The sequence below is a fragment of the Drosophila serrata genome, unplaced genomic scaffold (genome assembly GCF_035046125.1).
Source record: "Drosophila serrata isolate PLE 108 unplaced genomic scaffold, ASM3504612v1 contig_217, whole genome shotgun sequence".
Lineage (NCBI taxonomy): Eukaryota > Metazoa > Arthropoda > Insecta > Diptera > Drosophilidae > Drosophila > Drosophila serrata.
In genome coordinates, this window is record NW_028257115.1 from 975,063 (window position 1) to 1,002,751 (window position 27,689).

At 38.0% G+C, this 27,689-nt stretch overlaps 1 protein-coding gene across 10 annotated transcripts in view; it reads left to right on the plus strand.

The window, feature by feature from the left end:
- Positions 1-26,452, plus strand: part of Tet (Ten-Eleven Translocation (TET) family protein) — a 118,237-nt gene extending 91,785 nt beyond the window's left edge. For 5 of the 10 annotated variants that reach the window (XM_086829541.1, XM_086829543.1, XM_086829544.1 and 2 more), the window contains 6 exons: positions 15,021-15,440; positions 17,346-19,920; positions 19,983-20,187; positions 20,247-20,410; positions 20,475-20,988; positions 21,078-26,452. In XM_086829541.1, coding sequence (XP_086685667.1) covers positions 15,021-15,440; positions 17,346-19,920; positions 19,983-20,187; positions 20,247-20,410; positions 20,475-20,988; positions 21,078-23,841 — 6,642 coding nt within the window. In that variant the 3' untranslated portion in view covers positions 23,842-26,452. The remainder of the gene's footprint in view (positions 1-15,020; positions 15,441-17,345; positions 19,921-19,982; positions 20,188-20,246; positions 20,411-20,474; positions 20,989-21,077) is intronic. The other 5 variants (XM_086829542.1, XM_020954113.2, XM_086829545.1 and 2 more) reach the window with 1 other exon arrangement.
- Positions 26,453-27,689: the final 1,237 nt, after the last annotated feature.

Below are 27,689 nucleotides of genomic sequence, written 5' to 3' on the forward strand. Positions count from 1 at the left end.
AAGTTTTTTAAAAATATTTCCTAAACTTAAAATTAATAATTTAATATTAAACACAATATTTAGAGCATTTTAAACGGAATAAAAGGACTTTTAAAATGTTTTCTAGATTCAAAAACACATCAAAAAGTCTTTTAAAATATTTTCTAGATTAAAAACCGTATCAAAACATTTGTTAAAATATTTCTAGGTTCAAAACAATACCAAAAACTTTTATGATATATTCAGGAACTTATGCATTTAATAACATTTCTTTTAACAATTGGTATAAAAAGTTATACATTAAATTGCATTAAAATATCAATTTATATACCCTTTAAAGGTACTATAATTTCAGTCAGAAGCTTAAAACACATGGAAAGAGTCATTTCCAACCCTATAAATCATATACATATATTATTGATCAGCATCAACAGCCGAGTCGTTCTAGCCCTGTCCGATAGATTAACAAATTTTTCATTTTTTTCAAGATTTTATTAGGGGTTAAAATGTTAAAAATGGTCAAAAATTTTACAAAAAAATAATTATTTTAAAATGTTAAGTTTAAGTATGCAGATTTATTAACCTAATGAAAACTAAAATGGGACCGCTTTTCGATTCAAAATTAATGCTTTTTTGGCTGAGTTATGAGTTTGTTAAGTTTAGATTAGTAAACTAAATTCTTGTTCTCAGGTATTTAGTTTTTCTAAAATATTTCCCAACTAAATCCAGGCTTAAACCATTGCCCCATTAACCCTTTTAATACCCTATATTCTTGGGGTTGCTAGAGACATATCACTACTCACATACTTACGCATATCAGTTTTGTATGTTAAACACTTTAAACGTGTTTTCATTTTGACTTGTTTGCTTTGCTCTTTACCTTCTTTTTTTTTTAACACAAACTGCGACCCTTTTTTTCTCTCTCGATTTGACTTCGTTTACGTTGCTTTTGTTGTTGTTGTTGTTGTTGCTGCTGCTGCTGTTTAAAAAATTATATTTATTTTTGCATTAAGCACGAGGTCAATTAACCTCATGCCGTTGAGCGAGTTCAATAAACGCAAAGCACACACAACGCTCGAGCGAAATACAAGCAAAACTTTAAACTACACATAACAACAACAACAATGAAAATTTAACATTCACATAACAACAAATACAAATACAACAACAACAAGAAATTAAAGAAAAAAAACTGCAACAAAAATGTGTGTGTGTGTGTTGTGACGTCGTTGTTGTCGTTGACATTTTCTACAATTTACAACGCGTATTTTTTTGTACAATTGTAAATTGAGTCATTTGGTTGTAGTTGCCAGCAGAATTGTTGTTGTTCTTTTTTTAAGTACGTTTTTTTTTTGTTATTTATTTTTTTGTTGTTAATTCTTGTGTTGTTTTTTTTTTGTTATTGTTATTGTTGTTATGCACTTGACAACGACACAACAACACATCAACAACAACAACGACAACCACAACTGCAGCAACATCATTCATCAACACTTGCAAACTTGTATGTACCTTCGTTTTTTTGCCATTATTTTGTTGCCTTTTTTAATGTATTTTTTTGTGTAGTTCTTGTATTTTATTTTATTTTTTTATTTGCTTAGCCAAAGGCCAGTATGCGGTGAGGAAGGGGTTTTGGCCTTTGGCTATTGATACGCCGACTCACGTGCCGTTTTTTTGCTCTTTTTTTGGTGTTTATCTGTTCGCATTTTTTTTGCTGGTGTTACCTTTGTGAATTAATTGTACACAGAAATAAATATTGATTAGTTTATAGAAAGAAAAAAAAAAGCTATATAAATATATTACTGGAAATGAATTGACTTGTATTTGATATTTAATAGCTTATGAATATTTATCATTCCTGATTACTTTGTTGTTTAATACTTAAGGTCTTAGTACAGAGAAAAATGTTTGTATTAACTAATAAATTATAAATAAAATACTCTTTACAAAATATATATTATAACAAGTAAAGTAATAAATAATGCTTTACCTGTTTAAAATCAAACTAATTATAACCATTTACCATTCCAATGTATCTAAAACTTTAACAGATATGCTCTTGTCTTTCTTGAATTTAATTAATAATTCAAATTTATAACAATTTTTTTTCTATCTGTGCCTTATATTTTTTGTGGTTTTATTTTTTACGAATTCATTTTGTTCTGTCAGTTGTTTTTGTGTATTTTTTTCGTTTCGCGTTGCCAAGCAAAAAAAAAGCGAGGGAAAAAATGTATTTATTTTGAATTCGTTGTTTATTTTGTTGTTCTCTCGGACTTGGTAACCGATGACGTTGCCAATTTCAGAAGGGGGGAGGCAACGGAGGCACGTGGGCAGCGGGGGCGTGGCACACAGGTGTGCAAAATGAATGTTGAGTGGGGTAAAAAAAAGCGAATGTAAATCAATAATCGTGCAGAAGGGAAGTGTGCACAAAATGCAAAGTAAATGAAGACAAATTGAACAAAATACAAAAAAAAAAAAAAAAATAAGGAAATAAAACAGGAGATAATTTATAAAGGAAATTGAGTAAATTATCAGTAAGTGAGCCAAATTTTAATACAAATAAAAGCAAGCAAATTCAGAAATAAAACCATAATAAACCTAACACAAAAATATATAAATTAAATACAATTAATTTTAATTAAATAGAAACCAGTTAGCTAAGAAATATATGGTACCATTTGCTAAAGCAAACTAATTAAAGAATAATTTATGGCTTTTAAGCAATTATCTAACATAAATTCGATATTATGGAGCAACTTTGGGGTCCGCAAATCCCATTTAATTGATTAAAATATGCAAATATTTCGCTGAATCATTCATTAGAAAAACACTTAATTGAACTTTCAATTGATTTGCAAAACAATTTACTCATTAAATGACTAAACGCTGGCAGCCCATCAAAATATAATAATAAATGCCATTTGCCAAAGGCAACAAAATATTATATATACGCAATATGCAAACAATTAAAACACATAAATGTGATTCATGGCAAAAAATTAACTTTTATTTACCCCTAAAGATGGCTCTCAAATTGAGTTGCCAGTTTGGCATTTCCGTTTAAGCAAAAAAATAAGAAATTAAAAAGAGTTAAAAGCTTGCCCATTCATCATGACTCACACACACTACACACACCTCTCTCTCTCTGTAGATATTTGCTTTATTTGCGGGCAATTAGCCACGTTGATCTAATAACCAAAGTGCCAACCATCTAGTGCGGGGAAAAACTGTTGCAAATACTTACATTTCCACTTGGCCAAATCGCGGCCACAAAGCCACAAAACTAGTTTAGTTTATGCGCCACAAACGCTTACCACCAACAAAATAAAGAAGAAAAAAAATATATATAGAGATATGTATAGAAAAAAATAACAGAAACTAGTATTATAATAATGACTTCAATTTTCAGGCCGGCCTGCCAAAGAGATTGTTGTTAAAAAAATAGTAATAATAATAACGAAAGCAGAGCGGGGCAGTACTGAAATTGTTGTACTATTTGGCAACTTTGTAACGAGATTCTTTGACATGAATTTATGGCAATTGAAGACAAGTTTTTAATTATGTTTTTGTTGTTGTTGTCTGTTATATGGCCTGGCATAATAATAATTTAAATATGGCCAGCATAGCCTGAAAATGAAGTGGCACAAGGCATTAAATCATCGCGTGCAGCTAAAAAGGATAAATAAGCGATGAGGCAAAAACAACAGCAATTGCTGATGTTGTTGCCGATGTTGCTGCTGCTGCTGCCGATGTTGCTGCTGTTGCTGCCGATGTTGCTGCTGCTGCTGTTGGCTTTAATTTACTTTTCCCAATCACATGAATTCGAGGTAGCTACTTATCGCAGACAATACTCAATTAAAATTGTTTATCAGGACAAAAGAAGAAATTGCAAACATATTTCTTTAGTTTAAATTAAATAACATAAAATTGTTGGTTAAAAAACATGATAACAACAAAAAGAACACAAAAAGCAGATCATGGAATACCCGGTAAACAGAAATTCATTATTCTGTTCAATTAAAATCCCTCGAAAATCTTGGCCAACTTTGCTAACTTATATTATGGCAAATATATATGTTTATATATAGCAACTAGAAACTAAAATGAGAAATATTTTCATTTTATGTTGGCCAGCAAAAATCAGCTCCTTCTTTGGCTTTTCTGCCTGTAATTATGCGAGACTTGTTCCTGCATTGTTGCTGCTGTTGCTGCTGTTGTTGCTGTTGCTGTTGCTGTTGCTGCTGCTGCTGCTGTTGTTGCTGCTGCTGTTGTTGCTGCTGTTGCTGCTTCTTCATCTACATTGCAATTTGTATGCAAATACAATCGACAATGCACACACACACAACAGCAGCAGCAACACACAGAACAACAGCCATTGCACACACACTCTCGCACAGCATAAACAACGTGATTAGCATAACAGTCGACGAGGCCGTAAATATTGCATTTTAGCATAATTGTTTATACTTTGCAGCAGCTGCCAAACGAAAGCAACGCCTCTTCTGAGTACTTTTGGCTACTTTGTGTGCGTGTAAGCCAAAGTAATTAAAGGCAACAGCCAGCCAGCTATTTGGCATATAAATTGTAATATTCCACCTTAATGAGTTTTCCATTTCAAATAATAATGGGTAATTTTGGACATTTGCAAATTTTGTGGTAAAGTTAGTGTTCACAGGACCAAGATATTAAGATTAATTGAACGGAAGTCTTCTTAACATAAGTCACAAAATACAAGAATACATTTGAGATACAACTAATTGCAAATGTATGTAAGCTTAGGTTAATTATACCAAAGAAGCTTTTGTCTTAATGCTTCAATTAACTTTGTTAAGATTTTAGAGAAATTGTGATTAGGTTTATTCTACTTCACTTAATTATTTTCTATAATTTTGTTATTATATATTTTCACACTCCTCTATGACATTCCTTTTGTTTTTTCCCATCTCTTTAAGGAATTTCCTCTCTAGTTTCTCAATTTTCACTGCAATTTCAGATCATGACAAATTTCTCACACTAGTGTCAACTTTTGCGATCGCTTTTTTTGTAATGTTAAGCTTTCGGCTGTCGTCCAACTGTCGGATGTAGACAATCTTCCCTGCGAATCCAACAAGTTGAGGTCCCAGTTGAAGTCCCAATCCCCCGTCTCATTCCCCATTCCCCATTACGATTTTCCATTTTCCATTTCCCATTCCTGTCTCAAAAAGCCGGGTTTCAACGAGCTGTGCTAACTTTCTATTGTACAATGCGATCCAGTCACTTGTTTTGGCCCGATTGTGTGTGTGTGGTGTGTGCCAATTCCCTACCCATAGGTGTGTGTGTGTTTAGTACAAAATATATATATATATCCACAATGCCTAACTGCCTGTGACGTTGCTTGGATATTCTCTATATGTTCAATGCACTGGCAGAAACTGTTAAGTAATTAGTAAAAGCAGAAAGAAAGTGGAAATTATGATACAATTAACATTTAATGCTAAATATTTATGTTACTAGTCAGGCTTAATGATTTATAAGAGCAGAAAGAGCCAAGAAATAATGAGTTTTATATTAAATATAAAATATTTAAATGCTTATAAAATAAATTTTACAAAGAAACTGTATCTTTAAGAGCAATGTTATATACTTTATTTATTAAGCTTTGTTAACAGATCAAAATACATATATGTCTTTTGGCCTTCGTATACTACCAAGAATACCTAAAAATATGCATTCTAGGTATATTAAATAAATAATATTTTATAATATTAATAATAATAGTTTTTATATGCCAATTTTTTGAGTAAATCACATTTTTTCAAATATCATAGCTAAGCCAAAAATGCATAAATTTTTAATCCGCAAAGTTTTCTGTGCTAGTCTTTATATGGTTAACAAATCTGCAAACTCAGTTTTAAAACTTTAAAAATTTAATTTTTTGGCATTTTTGGAAAAAAGGAACGATGTAACCCCTTATAAAATTTTCAAATTTTCGAAAAAATTGTTTTTCTTCCAAACTTATTAAAATCGATTCGCCAGTCGATTCTGATCAAGAAAATATTTGCTTTATAGGGTCGGAAATGAATCCTTTACTGTTTTACAAGCTTCTGACTAAAATTCGAATGCCTTTCCTTAATCATCTTGATAATTAGTATATTTCTTATTTCAAAATAATTCAAATTTTTGGTAATAAAATAATTAACTTAATTAAAAAGTCACTTAGTTAAATATTTTTTCTGTCTGTATGAATGGATTTTGTATCGTTTTCAATGTGTTGCAGTTGCTGTTGCATTCAATGTTGCTGCTGCTGTTGCTGCTGCTGCTGCTGCAGTTGCATACAATGTTGTTGCTGCTGCAATTGCTGTTGCATGCCACCGAGTATCTGCTTTTCGGGGCAACGCTTTGTTCGTGTTCATTTGGCAGTTTCCGCGCTGCAAACTTTGTAATTAACTTTTGTCACGACGATGGCGATGCCAAAAGTCTTTCGAGGACTCTCCTCGAATAGAAAATAAAATGCTGCAGTCTGTGGAGCGAGTGAGAGGCATAAGTAATTACAATAATTTTTTCTTAAAAAAAAAATAGCAAACAAAATATGCAACAATTAGCGATGCCTGCTTAAAAACAGATTAAAGATACAGCAAACAACTCAGAAAATTAAAGACAAAAGGAGAACAATAGAAGAAAATAATAAAGCATGCCATGGCGTGTCAGAAAAAACAAGGAAAAATAAAGAATATAAAATAAGAGTAAAGAAAAAAACAGAGAAGAGCTAAGAAGAAATATATATATATATAAATAAGGAAAGGAAAAAAAAGAGAGAACTGCCAAGGAATTCGTTAACGACTCGACATGCCAAAATTAATGGCATGCCTGGCAATAATTAAAACAAAAACAAGCCAGCACGAAGCTGACGCTGCACAAAAAAAAATGAAAAATACAAAAAATGAGCAGAGCAGAGCACAGCAGACAGAGATAGATGTAGGGGAAAAGGAAAGAGAAGGCACACACACACATAGCATCCAAACAAGTTTCCTTAAAAAAAAGAAAAAATAAAAAAAGGGGAAGAAAAGCGAGGGCGGAGCGCAACGAAATGCATTATGTAACGAGCATTTCCATCCATTTCCAAATGACTTTTTCGGGATGTAGTCTGCTTGATTTTCTTTCTTTTCGCGATTTTGCAAATATTTGCTCTATTGATTACCCGGCCAGTAAAATGCTTTGTAACGCAGTGATGAATGGGTACTTATTTATAAATATTAGTTACCTCAGCTTGGTACTCTTATTTTTATTAAAATGATTTTTTATATAAGGATAAAGCTAGGATTTTTTAAATATTTATATTCTTATAAAAGTGAATTCTGATTTATGTTTAAATACATTTAAACTCTACTTAGGTCAAGCATAATAACTTGTTTAAAAGTATTCAGTATTTTTTTTGTGGCTTGAGTGATTTTTAAGGATTATCCTGGTATCTTTGAGGAAGTATTTTTTTGCTCCCTAGTAACACTATTTTTAAATTGAATTTTAATTGATAGTTAAGTACCTAAGGATATTCTCTTTAAAATTCTATCATAACTTACTGATACATAATTACAGAAAAATTAAAAGGAGATTGTACAATATTTATCCTTCTTCTGTGCAATATTTTCATTGTACCTTTAATTCCATTTACTTTCCTTTCTAGGTACAACTTTATTTTGTACCAAATGTATTATCCTAAATCCAGAATAGTACCTAGCACTGATTATAAATAGCTTTCCCCACTTTATCCTTCTTCAGTACTATGTACTGGAGGCCACTGGCCTTTTTCCAATTTAATTTATCGCAAATATGCAATCAAAATGATGATGATGATGCCAAAGTGAGTGGCAGTGAGTGACTACTGCAATCAATGTTGGCTTGATGAAAAGCAACCAATTGACTAACTGAGAATTTAATAATTCAGAGGGCGTAAATTGAATTAGTCAGTCGTCATCGTCGTCGTCGTTCAGCATTTTCTTTGGGGGCAAATGTCGGGCCTTTTGGATTATTTCGATTTTGGTTTTGGTTAAGGCGAGGCTGTTTAAGAATGCAACTGTTCAAGCAACGGACGAACAATTGCAGCCTAATTGAAAGCTAAATTGAATAAAACACACTCACACACACACACTGCAGGCACACACCAAACACACACACACAGCACACCCTTGGGTAAGAGTGAGATGGAGATGGAGCCCTCGACACATGCTAACAAGACAGCTGAAAAAAGAGAGGAAAATAAAGTGTAGCCTGCTCAACGGCGCACACTCGACACGTACAATTACAGCAAACACACACTGCACACACAAACACACACCTAGAGCACACACACACACCCAGCAGTAGTTGCAATTACTTATACGGGTGTGCGGGTGTGTACGGAGATAGTGTAGTCCAGACAGAATCTCAAGAGCCACCAGCAGAAGGACACTGCAAGAAAATTGAGACAATAATGGGTAGAAAGAAAATTTATTTAGAATATTTAAATATTTAAATATTTGTAATACTTTTTTGTATACTAAAAAACTCAATACTGATCTGATCCTGAGTAAATACCATAAGCTTACAGCATTTTTTTAACGAACTTTTATATAACAGATATATGATATAGTAGTCCGATTATCATAAAATTATACACAAAATTTAAGATTAATATATAATGGCTATACATCAAATTTAATGAAAATCTGTTTAAAACTGGAAAAGTTATATATAATTTCCTTAAAGTTTTCCGATTGTTCCTATATCGGCTATACATATATGTATATATATAGTCCACCGATTCGCGATGCTTCGATTTATATACCAGTAAAATTATATAAAAGAATAACTGCATAGTTTCATTCAAATAGCTTAAATTTGTTCCAAAACAAATCTCGCACATCTGTGCATATGATTCCCAACTGGTTCAAACATCCCCGGAACGAAGTGACTTCTGCCAGCCAAGACTCGGATATGTGTTGTGTAACAAAAGTTGCAAGTCATTGTTTATTAGTGTTCAAAGTTAGTAACTGATCATTAATGCTTACTGTTCAGAGATACTTACTGGTCATAGTTAGTTAATGCTAATAGTTAAGTAGTGATCATAGTTGTTTCCTGCTTATAGTTAATTACTGATCATAGTTATTTACTGGTCATAGGTACTTACTACTTACTTACTTAGTTAGTTAAAATATTACTTCGAAACTCACACCCAACTACGATTACAACTATTTTTATATTAATTTAATATTTTATGACGAGAAAATTGAAGAGGTTCTAACATATATCACAAACGAACCACACTTTTTTGCTGTGTAAAGTGGCATAGCTATTCCAAAATGCTGCAGGATAATAGAATGGAATAAAGCAGGACATCAGGAAGAGAAAATGCCAGAAGAAACATTCTGGGCACGCAAGGAAGATGGGAGGGGGCGTAGTAGTAGTGGGTTTTTGGGTAAAATTGTGGAAAATGCAAAATTAGCATGAATACGAAATACAAGTTAAATATTTGAGCAGCCCAAAGGTGTTTCAACCGACAGGGGAAAGAGGGAGTGAAGTGGGAGCAAGGACAGGGAAAACGACCATAAGAATGGAGGAAAAACCACCGCTTGGCTCCTCCGGCAGGAAAATGGAAAATGCAGGCAATGTCTGGATGCAATCATAGAAATTGCATTTGCCGTTAGAGCAAATGGTGCTTGCAAGAGTCTACTAAAGGTCTGAAATGAAATATTCTGCCGCATAAGCAAAAATGTGCCCGATAAGGATTTGCTTTAATTGCTAGACCATTATCCTTGCAAAAAAGGGATGTGTTCCTTGAGGGATATGTTCTCTACCCTGAAATTGTAAACATTTAATCAGCTTTTTTGCCAAAGAACGAATGCTCTTTATGCATTAGATCAAGCAATTAAAAGAAAATTGGTTTCATTGAGTTAAATAATTGGATTCTTTTCATTTGAAAGTTAAAATTGGTAGTACAAATGGTGATTGATAGGTTTTATAAAACAGAAATCAAATTTTGGCAGTCCATTTGTATCTTAATATTTACCTAATATTGGACTAAGCTTATTAAAATGCTTTTATTTGCCTTCTACTTTGATGTTTTAATTTAATTTGATATCTTTCTAAACTAAATTTCATTTTATTTCATTTTAAGAATACATTCCCTCAGCTATTTATTTTTTTAGTATTTTCCAATTAAGTCCGAACATGACACTAGATAAATAGCTTGTTGATAACATTTTAAATAAATAAGAAACGCTCGTGGTGTAAGGAAATCAACGATAACTAATATTTGATTTATTTACAATATTTACTATACCCGCTGCATTTTCTTTATTTTCCCTGCCATTTATTTTTTCTCCTCTCTCCTCTCTCTTCTCTCCCACCTTGTCTTATTTTCATTCGCCTCGTTGTTGCCGTTGATTTGTTTTTATTTTTTATTTCCTCTCATTCCCTCCGCCTTATCAGCAGACTTTGACTTTGGGGACATGTAAATAATTTATATTGTATACTTTGTTATGTGTGTAATTTATGAGCACACTATAAAAAAAAACGCACAAGGAGAGGGAGACAGCGGGGAGGAGAGGTGTTATATGATGGCTCTCTTATCAGCGTGAAAGTGGGACGGGTATAGTGGAGAGGAGGAGCTGAAGGAAAATAGTTATGCCTGGTAACAATAATAGTTTGGGTTAAATAATAATTAACTTAATTAACATATACAGATATATTCTGTACTTTAAAAATATATAAATAAAAGTTAAAGGAAAAATATTATGATTAAAACTCGAAATGGGTTAATACGTTTATAAAAATGTACAAAATATAATAGTTAATATCAAAAATAAACGAAGATTGCCGGATTTGTTTTTTTCATATTTGAGGTATTTTGATTTTACTCAGAAGCTTAAAACACTATGAAGAACTCATTTCCTACCCTATAAATTATATATATTCTTGATCAGCATCAACAGCTGAATCGATCTAGACATGTCCGGTAAAAAAATAAATTTTTGAAATTTTTTCGACATCGTTTCGACATTTTTTTAACATCGTTAAAATTGTCAAAAATCGTCAAAAATGTAAATTAAAAATTGAGTAAGCAGTTTTTTAAATCTCATAAAAACTTGCATAGGACTACTTTCCGAGATTAAAATTAATACATTTTTGACTTACTTAAGAGTTTTTAAAATTTGGATTTTTTGCAAATTTTTGCATATGAAAATGTCTATAAATATAAATTCAAAGATTTGTAATATTTGAAGTTTAGTTGTCATAGATTGCCGATATAATCCTATAGTTCAGTTGGGAACTGCAAGTTAATTTCCTTTCTTGAAAAATATATTTTAAAATTTATAAATAAAGCTGAAGAAACAATTAAATATTATTACCAAGATAATCCTTGCAATAAAAAGATACTTAACACGCTCTGTTTCTTTCAAGAAACCCTCAAAAACTTAATTTTATAACCTTTGTTTATGATAAACCCAAAATAATCGTTTTCCTTCAAAACTATATTATATGTTTTGTGTACTGTCTCACCAAGGTTTTTACCTTTACTTAACCTTATTTCGCTTCGTTTGCTGCTTATCAAGGCAATGTAACGCACACATGCCCAAAGAACACACACACACTCACACTCACAGGGAGATAAACGCACACAGAGACACAACTAATTGCTGTTTACTCAGCGCGCAATTTTCTTTTCAACACTCGGAGAAAAAAGAGGGGGGTTAACTAAGGAACTCAGGGCCATTGGCCGTTGGTATTGTTGTTTCTGTTGCTGTAACTGCAACTCACTAATCTCTCACTATCTCTTATACCATACGTGTGCGTGTCTATATATATATTGTATATATCTTCTTCCCTTGGCATGTTTTATTTATTTTACCAAGAAACAAATACGGCGATCATAAAAATTTAATTAACTTTTATGAACTGGGTAAATAGTGAGGGAAAGAAAATGCATTAAAACACACACACACACGCACGGTCGAGCTGGAAAAACTAGAAAAACATTTACCCAAAAGATCCCATATCCCTCCGGCGGTGTTGAAAATAATTTATATTTACTTTCTTTACGATTTTTCATTTGCCTCGTGTTTGTTTATTTCTGTGTTTGTTTGCCTTTAGCTTGCTTGTCGAGGTCTAAGCAAATGTTTTTTTCGCCAGTGTGTTTGCAAAACTTTAATTAATACTTCAATGCATATATTTATGGGGTGCTCTTTGAGAGATTGGGGTGCTTAGAATTAAAATAGAACCTTGGTTGTATCAGAAAAAATATTGTAGGAGGTTAATATTTAAAAAAAATACAAATTTTTAAAAGCTATGGTTAAGCCATAAAATTCTTAGTTTAAAAAAAAACTTAAATAACTTTTTTACTAGAGAAAAACATGATAATAGCTTCGAGAAAAAATATAAATTGAAAGACTTTATTTTAATACCCTTTCAGAGTATTATAATTTAAGTCAATAGCTTATAATTTGTGAACGACTCATTTTCGACCCTATAATATAATATATATTTTTGATCAGCATTATCAGGCGAGTCGATCTAGCCATGTCCGGTTGAAAACTAAATTTTGAAAATTTCTCAAAATTTTATAAGGGGTTACATCATTAAAACTTTCAAAAATTGTCAATATTTTTATTTTTTTTTATTTTAAATAGAGTATGCAGTTTTATTAACCTAATAAAACCTTACATAGGAAAGATTTCCAAATTAAAATTAATGCATTTTTGACTTAGTTATGGGTTTTTCAAACTTTGGTTAGTCCAAGAAATTTCTAATGTTACAGAGCTTTGTGTTTACAGAACTTTTCAACTAAAATATTTGTTATTATATACAAAGCAAATTTTTATTCGATTATAAATTTTAAAACTTATGATGTCCAAGGTAAAATAAAATACAAAAACACTTAATCTGAATTTTAAAAATATAAAAATTCATTTAAATTTGTTCCAAAATCATTCCTAAAAGAATTACAAATTCCCTTTTAAATATATACCCCAACAAATCGCTACTATCGCATTGAACCCCACTGTATTAGCATTTATTTGCCGTTTGTTTGCTTAAAAAATCACAAGGAATAAAAAAAGAAATCGTACTGAGGGAAATGTAAGCAAAAATAATTGGCAATTTTCAATTGGAAATTGCGTGCAAATTTATTTTAATTTTGCACCTGCGTTTGCCTCCGTTTGTTTGCAATGCAAATATCCCTACATTCTACACATATAGATATATATACATATATATATAAATATTTTTAGAAAGCTGCAAAAAGGGGGTAATTCCCCCCCCCCCCCTGCAACCTCAACGACCCTAGTCAGTGTTTGTCCAAGTTATTTGGCTGCTTCGTTTGCCACCTGGTGTTGCAGATAAGAGAGGCAAGAAAATGGGGGGCTATATTTGTAGCATTGTTGGATTTATTTGCATAGCATTATGCCCAGATACATAGATAGATATTCCCTTTTTGCCAAGGTGGCAAATATTATTTCACACATGTGCAAAATATAAATCACTTTATTGCAGCCAATTTGCACAAACGATTTGCTTTGACTATTTGCCATTCATGTTGTTGTATGCAAATTGTATTTATTGTCTGTTCGTTTACCAAACAAAAAGTTCCCTTCCATTTTTGATTTGTGCCTTTCGCAATTAGCAGAAATATTTTCACAAATATTTCTATCCAAGGAGTGTATGTGTATATTGTTGATTTATTGCAAGAAATGTTTATGTTTATTCATGCAAACAAGACCCCAAGAAAATCCCTTTTCCCATCATTTCAAAGTTGAAGTTTACACAAGAATCATCTGTATTTAAATTGTTTGAGAAGCTGTGCTTCATTAATTGGATGGAAGAAAGTTTCTGTGATGAGAAAATGTTGCTTAATTGCATTTAAATCTTATTTGTTAAGCTAATCTACCACGAAAAGTTATACTTTATTTACCTAATTATGCTACAGTAACGCTTTATGTAATTGTTAATAAGTTATATATTTTCCCTTAGGTCAAAGTTGAAATTAACACCAGAATCATTTGTATTTAAATTGTTTGAGAAGCTGTGCTTCATAGATTAGTTGAATAAATGTTTTAGGATGAGCAAATATTCCTAAATTGTATTTAGATCTAATCTACCTTGTAGAGTTAACTTTTATTTGTTTAACAATTACCCAGCACTTCTTTAAACAATATTAATCGCTTGTTTAGCTTGCTAATAATTTTCTCTGACATTTTTTAAAACCACAAGCTATAGTTCAAGGCAAAAGTGGTTTACTTGTTTTTACGGCTTCCTTCCTTTCTTTCCCTCATTTTTTAACAAATAGTTTGAGGCTTGCCGCAGAGCAAAAAAACTTTCTAGTATTATGAATAAAAAATATATATACATTATCGATTGACCTGCCTGCCAAAAGCAGCGTAAAACTATTTTTTTTGCATATATTCCTCCATTAGACTTTTGCATCCCTTGGCCCAAAAAAACAAAAAACAAAAATAAAACTCGAGAAGCAACGACAGCCAGCGCGATTCTTTTATGAACATAAATTTTGAAAGCCTTTAATGGCGAGAGCCACATATTTTAGTGCAGCAAACCGCAGCTGTTGCTCCTATGAATTTTTGCAACATTTCTGCCCCCCCCCCCCCTCTCAACCCTCTCCCTCCCTCCCTGTTTTTGTTGTTGTTTTTTTGGCTGCACAAATAAATTGCGCATAAATCGTGGGCAACATAAATTTTACATGTTGCCGGCGTGAGTTCGTAGACTGAAAACAAGTTGGAAATTATGTGAACGAAGCTGGGACATAATTTATGCGATCGGTTGGGGGGAGGGGGGGTTAGGGGAAGGAGGCAATTAAAATATTTGTGCCACTAGCAAAATTTCCTTAATTAAAAAATATATATTTTAAAACTATGCAATTACGAGAGCAATCAGCAGAGTATAAGGAATAACTTTTTTATATTGGGTCAGTAATTAACTGAACTTTATCAGCAGTTTATTGCACTTTTTGGCTAACAACACAAACTGTAGAATCTCTTATTTATTTTTTATTTATTTTATTTTATTATTTTTTCCAGCAGTCACGCGCCCGCAAAAACTCCACCAAAGCAAACAAACTGAATGCAGCAGCTGCATCAGCAACATCGCCTCGTCTAAGTCCAGTGCCGGCAGCAACACTGTTGCCGCAGCAATCGCCAAATACACCATCAGTAGCCGCAGCAGCAACAGGCAATCTGCAGCATCAGCAACAGCAGCAGCATCAATATCAGCAGCACCAGCAACTATTGTCGCAGCAGCAGCTCCTTTCGCAGCAACAGCAGCAGCAGCAGCAATACCAACAGCCGCAGCAGCAACAGCAGCACTTCCAGCAGCAGCAACACTTGCAGCAGCAGCAGCAGCAACAGCAGCACGCACAGCAGCAGCAACATTTGCCACAGCAGCAGCACCAGATAACCGCACAAATCCAAACCATGAAGGATCAACCGCAACAACCCATGGTGAGTTTATGATATATTTTTAAATATCCCATAGAGCCTTTTTTTTAATTAAAAATGTTTAATTAAGAACATTTATGATCAATTATGACAACTTTTTCGGCGAATAAAAAGTTTAAAAATCTCATACCTAAGCCAAAAAAAGCATTAAATTCAATTCAGAAAGCTGTTTTCTGCAAGTTTTTATTAGGTTAACAAATCTGCATACTTAGTTACACAAGTTAAAAAATTTAATTTCTTGCCAAGTTTTTCCCGTTTCCTTTTTATGAAAAAATTTACAATATTTGAAAAATATTTTTTTCTGCCGAAAATGGCTTGAAAGATTCGGCTGTTGATGCTGATCAAGAATATATATAATTTATACGGTCGGAAATGATTCCTTCACAGTTTTACAAGCTTCTGACTGAAATTAGGGTAAAAAGGGTATAAAAATATAAATTCATATTTATAGCAACAATATAAATATTATTATTTATAATTCCCAATAGTTTGTCAACTATTTAGTGACGCAAACTCTAAAGGCATTGACAAATTCCCGCGATACTTTGGTTTCAATTTCAATTTCCATTCGATTTTCCAATTAAAAGCCATTGACCTTCGCAGCCTTTTTCCCGCTGCTAGTTCAATCAATTGGATTTCATTTCGTTTTCCGTTTCAAGGCAACCCGAGAGCAGAAGGCAAAATGCAAAATGTAAAATACAAAATATACAAAATGCAAAACACAGCAGCATTCAGCCTGGCAAACCCATAAATCCATTCAGCCACATTGCGTATACGTCACGTTGCCCGAGGCCCAATCAATTGCAGCTGTGTCCACACACTCACTCGTATGTTATAGAGAGTGTATGAAATATATACACATACATATATCTGTATATATATATATATCTGGAATCGCTCGTTCATTCATAAAGATTTGGTCGATTTTTATCAATGATTGGCTAAATGCTTTTTGAAAATAAAACCAAACCGCAGAGCAGAGAGCACACACACTCGCAGGTGCGGATGAAATTTCAGCAGCAAAAACAGGAAGCCATCGGCGAGGCAGTTGAACTTGCTATTGCTTTTTGTTTGTGTTATTTAATTTTTCACATTTTATTTCGGATTTTATTGTTGCAAAACTCACCCCCAAATACGGCTTTCACTTTCATAACGTTTTTTTTGCTGTTTCGCGTAGCTCGTAAAAATGCAAATGAAAACGGGTTGAGTCTGCCTTTGTTTTATTTCTCATTTTATTTTCCCCTTTTTTTTAGAGGGGGAGGAGAGCTTTCCTGTTTATTTTTCCTAGCATAATTTGAGGCGTGTTAATTAACAACAACAACAACAGTTGCCAGTTGTGTGTACCGCGGAAGTTGTAACTCTCAGGACCTTCCTCTCTCTGTGGGTTCGAGTTGGAATGGGTTTACCACCAATTAGACTGAGTCTAATTAGGGCACACACAAAATATGATTTATGAAAGGCAGCTCAGCTTTCGGCTTTCGGCTTTTGGCTTCATAATTCATTGTTTTGTAACTGTTTTTTATGGCCGAAATGTTTATTTATGAATGGTTGTGAAGGATCGCAGGAAGTGCCTTAGCTGCCATGGAGAGGGGAAGCTAATAAAACCCAGGCTCGGCTTCGTCTAGACCTGACTGGAATTAATGGGCAAATATTTGTAGAAACCTGTAATAAGTCAGCCAAGGAAGGAGTTGCCATAAGTCATTAAGAAATTTTAATGGAAATTAAACAAGAAACACATTTTCATGATGGAAATTGCAACGTTTCTTAGGAAGTTTGATGCCTAGATTACAGCAGGATGATGCCTAATAAACTTACCTTTAAAATATAACACTAAAAAGTTTCATTTACAAGTATTACCTTAAATCAAAATGCAATCTTACCTATATTTTCTTTGTCTTATCCTTTCAGGCACCCATGGCCTTCTATCCCACATGGCAGGCGGATCCATCGCAGGGCTGGCAGAACCAGTTTATACAGCAGATACCACAGAACACACCGGCCATCACGTCCCTGAACTCACTGGACTTCCAGACGCAATCCTATGCCTATCCCTCGAACGGTTATGTGCAGTCGGGCCTGGGTTTCGATCCCAACTATGGACGATCACCATATGCGGCGCCTGTGCAACGCTATGACTTCCAGAGCCAACAGTTGTCCACGGGTCCCCAGGTGGGTCTCCAGAGTGTGGCGGGTTTTGCGCCCAGTTATGCCGGCCAGGTGACAGCAGCCCCAGTGCCGCCTTCGCAGCAGCAACAGCAGCAGCAGCAACAACAGCAGCAGCAGCAGCAACATTTGGGAGCGGAACTGAACAAGACGATGTCGGGAAACGACACGCCTGGATATCCGCGGGTGAGCAGCGTGCCGCCGCGCTCACTCAACTGTAACGGGTATTCAGGCGATTTCAGCGGTTCCAACAACACAACCACCAGCAATTCCAGCTCCAGCAACAACCCCAATAACAGCAACACCAGTAACTCAAATCCCAGCAATCCTGCCCCGGTCAGCGGTGGCACCACCACACCAGCACCGCCAGCGATAGCAGTGCCCCAGCCCGCCTCTTCGGTGGAGGCAGTGCCACAGTCGCCCACCCGCAGCAGCCTCCTCCAGCAGCAGCAGCATCAATCCCCCACAGGAAATGGACTGCAGCCCTATGTGGCTCCATCGCAGCAGCAGCAGCAACAGCAGCAGCACATTGCCTCGCCGCCAATGCAGGATTGGAACTGGAATGCCCAGCAGCAGCAGCAACAGCAGCAGGTGGGTGAGGGCTATCCTCAAGGCGAGCGGGTGCATCTCAACACTCGCATCAAGTCCATGATCATGCGCAAGAGTGATCCCAAGGATCCGCCGCCGGATCTGCAACAGCAGCAGCAGCAGTCAGTGCAGCAGCAAGTGCCGCAACAGCAGCAGCAGCAACAGCAGACCGGTCATTTTTTATCGTATAGCCACCATCTCCGACCCGAGGCGGCGCTGAGCGCCAATGGGCCGAGCAGTGTCACGCCCACCCATCCACATCCACTGCCCCTGCAGCAGCAACAACAGCAGCAGCAGCAGCGGCAGCAGCAGCAGCAGCAACAACAGCAGCAAGTGCAGCAACAGCAGCAGCAGCAGGTGCAGCAAGTGCAACAAGTGCAGCAATCAGTTGGTGGAGCGGTGACACCTGCCGAACCCATCGGAGGTGGTGGCGATCACATCTGGAAGCCGCATCACAGTAACTCCTTTAAGAAACCATCCGTTGTGAGCGGCTATCCCGAGCTGCAGCAACTGCAGCAACACCAGCCAGGACAGCACACGACCATCAGCCATGCATCGGATCCGCCGCAATCATTAGCCACACCCGCCACGAATCCCATCCAGACGGTGGTGGCGCCGCCCAAGAAATCACGCAGCCGGAGCAAGGCTAGCCGGGCGGCGGCAGCAGCGGCGGCGGCAGCCGAAGCAGCGGCCGAAATCGATAGAGATCGAAACTCCACAGATCCCGGAGGTGGTGGATCACTCAAACCACTCAGTGCCCACTACCCGCCGCATCCACACGGTGCCGGACCGGTGCCTCCGGGTCAGGACTACCAGGGGCACTACATCAAGACGGAGCCGGGACTGCTGGGACAACCCAATAAGATGGAGGGCTATGAGCGTAACTACCAGAACTTCATCCAATACGCTGACTTCTGCCAAAACGATGGCCAGGGACAGCCGGTGCAGCAGCATCATGGTCATGGTCAGCAGGACTATGCTGGCTATCATCACAATTCCGCTTACTACGGTGCCGGAGCGAGTAGCTTCCAGCAGAACTTCCAGCAGAATTTCGTGCCCGGCTACCAGCACTCCACGTACGGGAGCAGGGCGAAACCGCCAAGTAATCAGCCTCAGATCCATCAGATTCATGGTCATGGTCAGAGTCTGATGGAATTGGATCGCAAGCCGGATACCAATAGCATCATACCACTGCCCACGAACTACGAGAAGGATATACCGGCATATCCCATACCGCCACACCGCTATGCCCTTGGGCATGGAGCTCCACCGCATCTCCATGGTCATCATGGTATGCTGGAACCCAAGCTGGAGGATATGGGCATGCTGGGTCATGGTGGAGGTTATGCCTATTTGGGTAGTGAGGGAAAACCCTTAAATAATGGCTTCTCCTGCTGTCGCCAGGGGGGCACAAGACCACCCACAGCAGAGCATCTCAAGGATGGCACCTGCCTGGGCTTGGGTATACAACCCAAAGAGGAACTCATTGATGAGGACGAGCTAATCGATAGCCATGGCAATGGACTCAAGCCCGTGGTTGGTGCTGGAAAGATCAAAGGCAAACAGAAGCCCGACGAGATACCCGAGATTGTGGTGAAGCATGAGAAGATCAATCCCATGTTTGATACCACGGACAGATTGGAGAAGGGCAATAAGACGGAGATACCCGAATGTGAGTGCTTCCAGTCCGATAAGAATCCGCCAGAACCGGGCACCTACTACACGCATCTGGGTGAGTTTTGATATTGAAATGTTGTAAATAAACACTGTTATTTAATTTAAATTTCAATCTAGGCACGGCTTCCTCTCTGATGGAACTGCGACGTGAGTTTGAGGAGAGATGCAATCTCACAGGTCGCCAGCTACGAATCGAGAAGATTGTCTACACGGGAAAGGAGGGCAAGACCTCGCAGGGATGTCCCGTGGCGAAATGGGTTATACGAAGGGCTGATCTCGAAGAGAAGATTCTGGTGGTGGTAAAGAAACGACCAGGTCACAGGTATGCTTACTCTAAATTAAGCACTTGACACGTGATTTATTTAAATTTTATATCCGCAGATGCATAGCTGCTTACATAGTGGTCTGTATGGTGGCCTGGGATGGAATGCCACGCTTGGAGGCGGATAATGCCTATAAGAATCTGATACCGAAGCTCAATAAATATGGTCTGCCCACCACGCGAAGATGTGCCACGAATGAGAATCGCACCTGTGCCTGCCAAGGTGAGTTGTTTTCTCAATACAAAAATTAATCAAAAGTCTAAAATAATTCCCTATTTAATGCCAGGACTCGATCCGGAATCATCTGGCGCCTCGTACAGCTTCGGTTGCTCTTGGTCAATGTACTACAATGGCTGCAAGTATGCCCGATCCAAAACGGTGCGCAAGTTCCGGCTGTCGGTTAAGAGCGAGGAGGCAGCCATCGAGGATCATATGAACCTTATTGCCACCTTGCTGGCGCCCGTGTTTAAACAGGTGTGTCCACGCTCCTACGACAATCAGACCAAGTACGAACACGAGGCCTCCGACTGTCGACTGGGTCTGGAGCCTGGTAAACCCTTTTCCGGAGTCACAGCCTGCCTGGATTTCTGTGCCCACTCGCATCGCGATCTGCACAACATGCAGGATGGTTGTACGGTTCATGTGGCTCTATTAAAGCCAGGGAATCGGGATACCCGCCTGCCCGACGACGAACAATTCCATGTCCTGCCTCTGTACACGATGGACGGAACGGATGAGTTTGAGAGCGTCGAGGGGCAGAGGGACAAGCACCGCACCGGAGCGGTGCAAATGCTGGACAAGTGAGTGTACCGTTGAGTTTTGAGCAAACAGGCTCCAAGGATTTTACCATCGAACTGTGCTAATATATATTATATCCGTTTCCCAACAGATTCCCCTGCGAAGTACGAGTGCGATCGACCCCGCTGATACCCTGTCGAAGGCATGGCAAGAAGCGAAAGGACGGTGATGATGCGGCGCCGCCGGACGGTGACCAGGATGCCGTGGGCGATGGCAACAGCCAGAGCAGCTCCAGCAATGGAGCTCAGTCGCAGACGCAGGCCAACAGCAGCAGCAGCCAACAGAGTAGTCCACCTGCCCTGGGCGGGGCTCACATCAAGAAAGAGAACGCCAATGGCAACGCCGGAGTGGCGGCCAATGGAGCGAGTGGCAAGGCAAAGGCCAAGGGCAAGTCCAGTCAGTCGAATAACTCCAGTGCTTCCACGCCGGGATCGGCGCCACCCTCAACGCCTTCGCCACGGTGCCAGACCCCAGTGACGAACAATCCCAGTCCGGCGGGCAGTGCTTTCAGTACGCCGCCAGTTCACGCTGGCAATGCCAATCCCAACACCAATCCCAATGCCAATCCTCAGAGCAACGGTGGCCAGACGCCCGGTCAGCCTGGCCAGCTAATGAGCTCGAATTCGAGTCTCATGAACATGGCCACCATGATAGACACCTTCACGGACGCCCAGCTGCAGTCCAACCAGATCTCGAGCACCGTCCTGGACTCACCCTACTCGTATGACTATCAGACGGGCTCCTATATCGACTCCAGGAACTACTACGGCAACTGGCCAACGCCACATGCTCCCATGGGCATGCAGGCGCAGGTGGGTGCCACCGGTGGTGTGGCAGGAGCAGGAGCAGCGGGCGTGGGAGCACCGCCATTGACACCAACAACGCCTACGGCACAGCCTCAACTAGGAGGACAACCTGGAGGAGGAGGAGGAGGAGGATCAGCAATTCCAGCAGGAGGAGGAACTTCAGTGGGAGCCCCACCAGGAGCCATTCCCTCAAGTATTCCCTCCGCAGTCACGCCCACGCAGCTAGAGACAAGCAATGGCTATGGCCCCGCCAGCTATCAGACATTAGTTGGTGGAAATCCCTCCGGAAACCTAAGCAATCCAGGTGGCGTAGCCACCGAGGTGCAGCAACAACAGCAGCAGCAACTCCAGCAGGCGCAGCAGCAGTTGCAACAGCAGCAGGGACCTGGTGCCACACTGGTACCCGGTGGTGGCCTTCCCGGTGACCTTAAGAGCCGTCTGATCAGCGGAGAAGAGAATCCCGATTCAACCACTCTGGTGAATCACCATCACACCGCTCACCATCCCAATCTGACGGAAAGCAAACTGACCGCCTTGACGGCCATGCAGCCGATGAGCGCAATGACACCGCTGACCACCTCGCATCACCATCCGCAGGAGGGATTCGTGAAGCCCAAGCCACCGCCCAGCGACTACACGGCCCAGTACACGGCGCAGTATCCAAATAACTACCAGATGTACCCGCCACCACCGCCACCGCCACACTCGGCGTACTCCGCCTACGATGCGTATCAGAATATGAACTATAACTACGGGTACCATCACCAGGCCTACTCACCCTACGGCATGTATCCGCAGCAGACGCCACCGCCCACGCCGCCACCTCCGTCACCCAACTGGAACATGTATGGGCATCATCAGACGGCAGGTTCTGGCTATGGCGGCTCGGGAGGAGCTCCTGGTGGAGCCAGTGCGGGTTCTCTGATCGCCTCCCATGGATCAGTGGCTCCTGCAGCGGGTGTGGGCCTGCAAAAGCCCAGTATACCGGCACCGTCTCCACTGCATCACCAGCAGCAGGTACAGCAGCAGCAACAGGTGCAACAGCAACAGCAGCAAGAAGCCCCGCAGACAATATTACCCGACTTGAGCAATGGCCAAAGCAGCGGCGATAACGTAGTTACACCCACACCTGCGGGTGAAGCGCCCAATAGCGATGCGGGCACAGGATCAGGTGCTCCGTCATCCGGAGCAACGGCAACGGCGCCGCCTGCCGGTTCTCCGGGCAGTACGAACACCAGCAAGATCGAACCCATCGGCGAGGTGGCCGAGATCAATGAGAATATCGAAGCCTTCCAGGATCCACAGATGGGTGGCGTGGCCATAGCTCTGAATCATGGCAGTGTGCTAATTGAGTGTGCCAAGCACGAGATGCACGCTACGACGGCGGTGCGTAGGCCAGATAGGCATCATCCCACACGGATGACACTGATCTTCTACCAACACCGAAACCTCAACAGATCGCGCCACGGCATCGATGAGTGGGAGGAGAAGATGCGGGTGAAGAAGATCAACACGGATCTGGACAACAAAGCCAAAGAGGAGCGCGAACGATTGATTAAGAAGGCAGCTGGCGAGGATCTGGATGATCTCGATGAGGATGCCATGATGCAGGATGAACTGGCCTCGCCAGTGGTCAAAAAGGAATCCTCCACATCCGCGGCCAATGGACAGCAGATGAAGAACGGAGCCAGTGGCAGTAAAAAGAAGAAGGGAAGCTCAGACTCAAAGAAGTCACAATCGCAATCCAGTGAGCAGTCAAAAAACGAGAAGGTTGCCCTCCACGCACCAACACTGACGACTACGTCGTGGACGACCCTGTTCCCCATGCATCCGTGCGTGGTTACGGGGACCTATCCGGAGGGCAATAGCAGTCCGACCTCGTCCACGAACGCTCCCAACGGTGGTGGCCCGCCGCCATGTCCGCCTGGCAATGGGCCAGTCCCGCCGCCCATCACCACTGGTCCAGGAGCACCGCCCATCCCGCAGCAACAGCAACAGCAGCAGCAGCAGCCAATGCAGCAGCAGCTGCCGCAGCAGCAGCAGACCTGAATCTGCTCCGCCTGAGGAGCTACTACTGGTAACTGGAAGCTCCCTAAAGGTAGCGCTAATCATAAGCATTCACACTAACTCAGCCCTGTTTTTGGCTTTCAATTCCGACCTGAATGGGTGGAAAAACATTTTTAATAATTTTGAAAATCGAATTATTCAAGTTTATTTAATATGTTTGAGGTTTCGTTGGTAAAGATTTAGAAGACTTTAAAACTACATAAAGCCGAAAAATAAATATTAAAGTAATTAAAGTTGTTCCAATATTCCAAATCCCCTAAATTTTAATCGAAATGGAAACTAGGAACAGGGCTGTATGACTGAATATTCACAAAGCAAAGAAATGAAACGGTGGCCGGAGAATTAATTATTTTTGTAAACGCATCTGATTTCGTGTGCCATAGGAGATGAGAAAGAAAAGTCCCTAAAAAAAATAAGAAAGAGTTGCAGTCGAAAAATAAGAGTTGATGTTGCCAGGCCAGATTTGTCACCATTCCACAGAAAAAAAGAAGCAAAAACAATTAACTCTCTATACGAAAACACAGCAAAAATCACTCAAAAATAACAAGTTTCTAAACTGATAAATGCAGCTAGTTTAAATATCAACTATTAACTTTAGTTTCTTAAGACAATTTCTGTTAAATGAGTTATTTTTTACAAAAGAAAAATCACTACGAGCAAACAAAAAACTACAGAACAACAGCAAAAACGAATACTACTAAAAACAAAAACCAAAACTAAAATGAAAGAAAAAAGAAAGCATATTAAGAGTTAGTGGAAATGTTGAAACAAAAGAAAGATCATTGCCAAAAGTACAAATAAACCATTTTTTAAACAAAATAAAACAAAAAAAAACGCAACTAGAAAAACGTAAAGAATTTCGCAAGACAACAAATGAAAATAGTTGGTAAACCCAAAAGCCGTTTTTACAATACACTACCAGAGTTTTAAATTTAGTTCAATTGCATTATTCCTATTCAACAATTTGACTATCCTTTGGGATTGCCTTCGAATTAAGTACAGTCTCAATCGAATTTGAATTGATCAATGAAAGAGAGGGCGACCCTCCAAATTTATCTCTTTCTTGAATGCGTTATTTAGCACTCAAACTTTAGATAAATTTGGCATAAGCTCTGCTGATTTACCGTTATAAACCAGACCATTCACTCACACCCACGAATAGAAAGCGCAGTTTGAAATGGTGCGGGTTAGAGCAGGACAACTAGAGGAACTACAACTAGAGAAGAATTGAGAGGATATTGAGTGTGATGAAAGGATATTTTTGAGATTGAGGGAAAGAGACAAACCGATAGAGCGGTACATGCTCCATAGAGAGGAAAGAAAGAGATGGACAGAAATGTAAGGCAGCAAGACATTTTTTAAAACATTTATAATAATTTAAACTAAGTTTAAGCAAAAATACATACACACAAGCGAAAGTTATATATTTATTTATGCGCCCAAAAATGTTAAGCAAAATGGAAGGCAAAAAAAAAAAAAACATAATAAAGCAAAGGGTTAATTCTAGTTATTATTATTTCTGCAAGATTTAGTTTCAAAGGCAAAAAACCCAAAAAAGACTCGAAACCAATCAAGTATTAAGCACTAAACAACCAACAACTAATACTAAAACTAAACTTATTTGCCTAACCAATTTGTAATTGTTGTATAAAAATTCAATGAATGATTTGCATCCATCCAAAAAACGTAAAATACAATTAACGATTAATGCAAATGTGGCAGCGCAACTGAATTTCAAATCAAATTAGTCTAAAAAATAAAAAGAAAACAAACATTATACATATAAATATATTTTGCACAAAACAAAAGAAATGAGAGGAGATGAGAAGGAAAGCAAGGATAAGCAAAATGAAAACGGTTATTGATAAATACGATTTTTAATTTCGACTACATGTCCGTTCATGTCAGATCGTATATGTAAACTGTACGCGTAAGGTGCGTACTGTACGTAAATGTAATGTAAATGTAAGGCAGCGAAGAAGACTTTTGAGCAACAAGAAAAAACATGTTTTGATAAATATTTAAATGTTTATATAAATATATATATATATATATTAATATAAATTATGATAATTGATAATTGATTAACTGATTACGATGCAAGCCAACAGCAACTATTATAGTTTGTAAATGCTTTTTTTATCATTTTCAAATAAAAGCAAATCTTTTGCCATTTATAAGTTACACACACCTCACCCGACTTTTGAGTTTAGCGGGGCGCCCAGCAACACTTCTATATATAGTATATATAGTATGTAAAACCATACACATATTGGCATATGATAAAGCAAACAAAAACCCAATTAAATCGAGCAGCATAAGTATTAAGTGGAAATCAGAAATCAGAAAAGAACAAAGATAAGGCACGCACTCACTCCCGATGTGGAGGAACATGATGGGTGCGGAATCAGCGGAATATACGATATAGCGATGATACATACATACATATTGTAAAACGATACACAAAAACCCAGAACGTATATACAGAATGATGGATGAGAAAAAGCAAAAAACATAAATTATATTTATTTAAAGTACGCGCATGGAAAGCAAACAGATATTAATATTAAATAAAACAAAAAACAAAGTTAAACTCGCACAACTGCATTTTTTCTTCTTTGGTAATTGAAAAAGGGTTAAGACCAGAAAGAAAGCTAACAAACCTTGGCAATTGGATCTTGGGGCTAAATCTGAATTGAGAACTAAGTCAAAACCGCATTAAATTCAATTCAGAAAGCTTTTTTATATGGGATTTTATAAGGTTTACAAATAGCATTTATAGTTTCAGATTTTAAAAATTAATTTTATTTTTAAATTTTTCACAATTTCACTCAAAGAAACCTAACTTCGAAAAGCCGAATTTTATACACATACATTGGTCTTTGCCAATGAATTATTGGATAGAATAGGAAATCTCTCACAACTAAGCTTATAATATTTACATTCTTTTCAATATATTTATATGAGAATTTTTTCGATACTTCAAAGTTTAAAACATTCATAACTATAACTACAAAACAGCATTAAATTCAATTCGGAAAGCTGTTCTGTGCTAATTTTTATTAGGTTAAAAAATCTGCATACTAAATTAAACAAATGAAATATTCCAAATTTTTGGCCAATTTTGGCAAATTTTAATGATGTAACCCCCTTATCATTTTTTTAGATTTTGGCAAAATTTAAAAAAAAAATTGTTTTTCGTCCGGAGTACTCTAGATCAACGCAGTTTTTTGTGCTGATCAAGTATATATGTGTATGGTTAATAGGGTGTGTTTTATGTGTTGGATGTGTTTTAAGCTTCTGACTGAAATGAGAATCCCTGTTTTGGGTATAAAAAATAAATGGGAACAGTCTTTCCGAAGTCCAAATATTAATACTCTTGTGTCGTTTAGAAATTTGTTACCTTTTCCAAATCTATTCTATTGTTCTATTTATCATTACTGCATTTAAATATATTATTTTGTAATGCAGATTTATTTTCTAGATAAATTCCAACAAAAAAACACAATATAATTGGTATGGATTTTATTGGTATTTTTTAATACAAAAAATTTGGCGACAAATCAAATTTTAAAAAACTCATAACTCAGTCAAAAATGCATGAAATTCAATTCGAAAAACTGTTCTGTGCTAATTTTTATGAGGTTAACAAATCTGCATACTTAGTTTAAAATGTTAAAATTATCAATTTTTGGCAGAGCTCGCAAAAATTCAATTTTTTCAAATTTTAATGATTTCAGATTTTTTTTACCTATAATACCAACTCTAATAAAATATAGTGTTCCATAAGAGGTTACGCCCATCGACTTCCACAAGTCCAATAAAAAGGA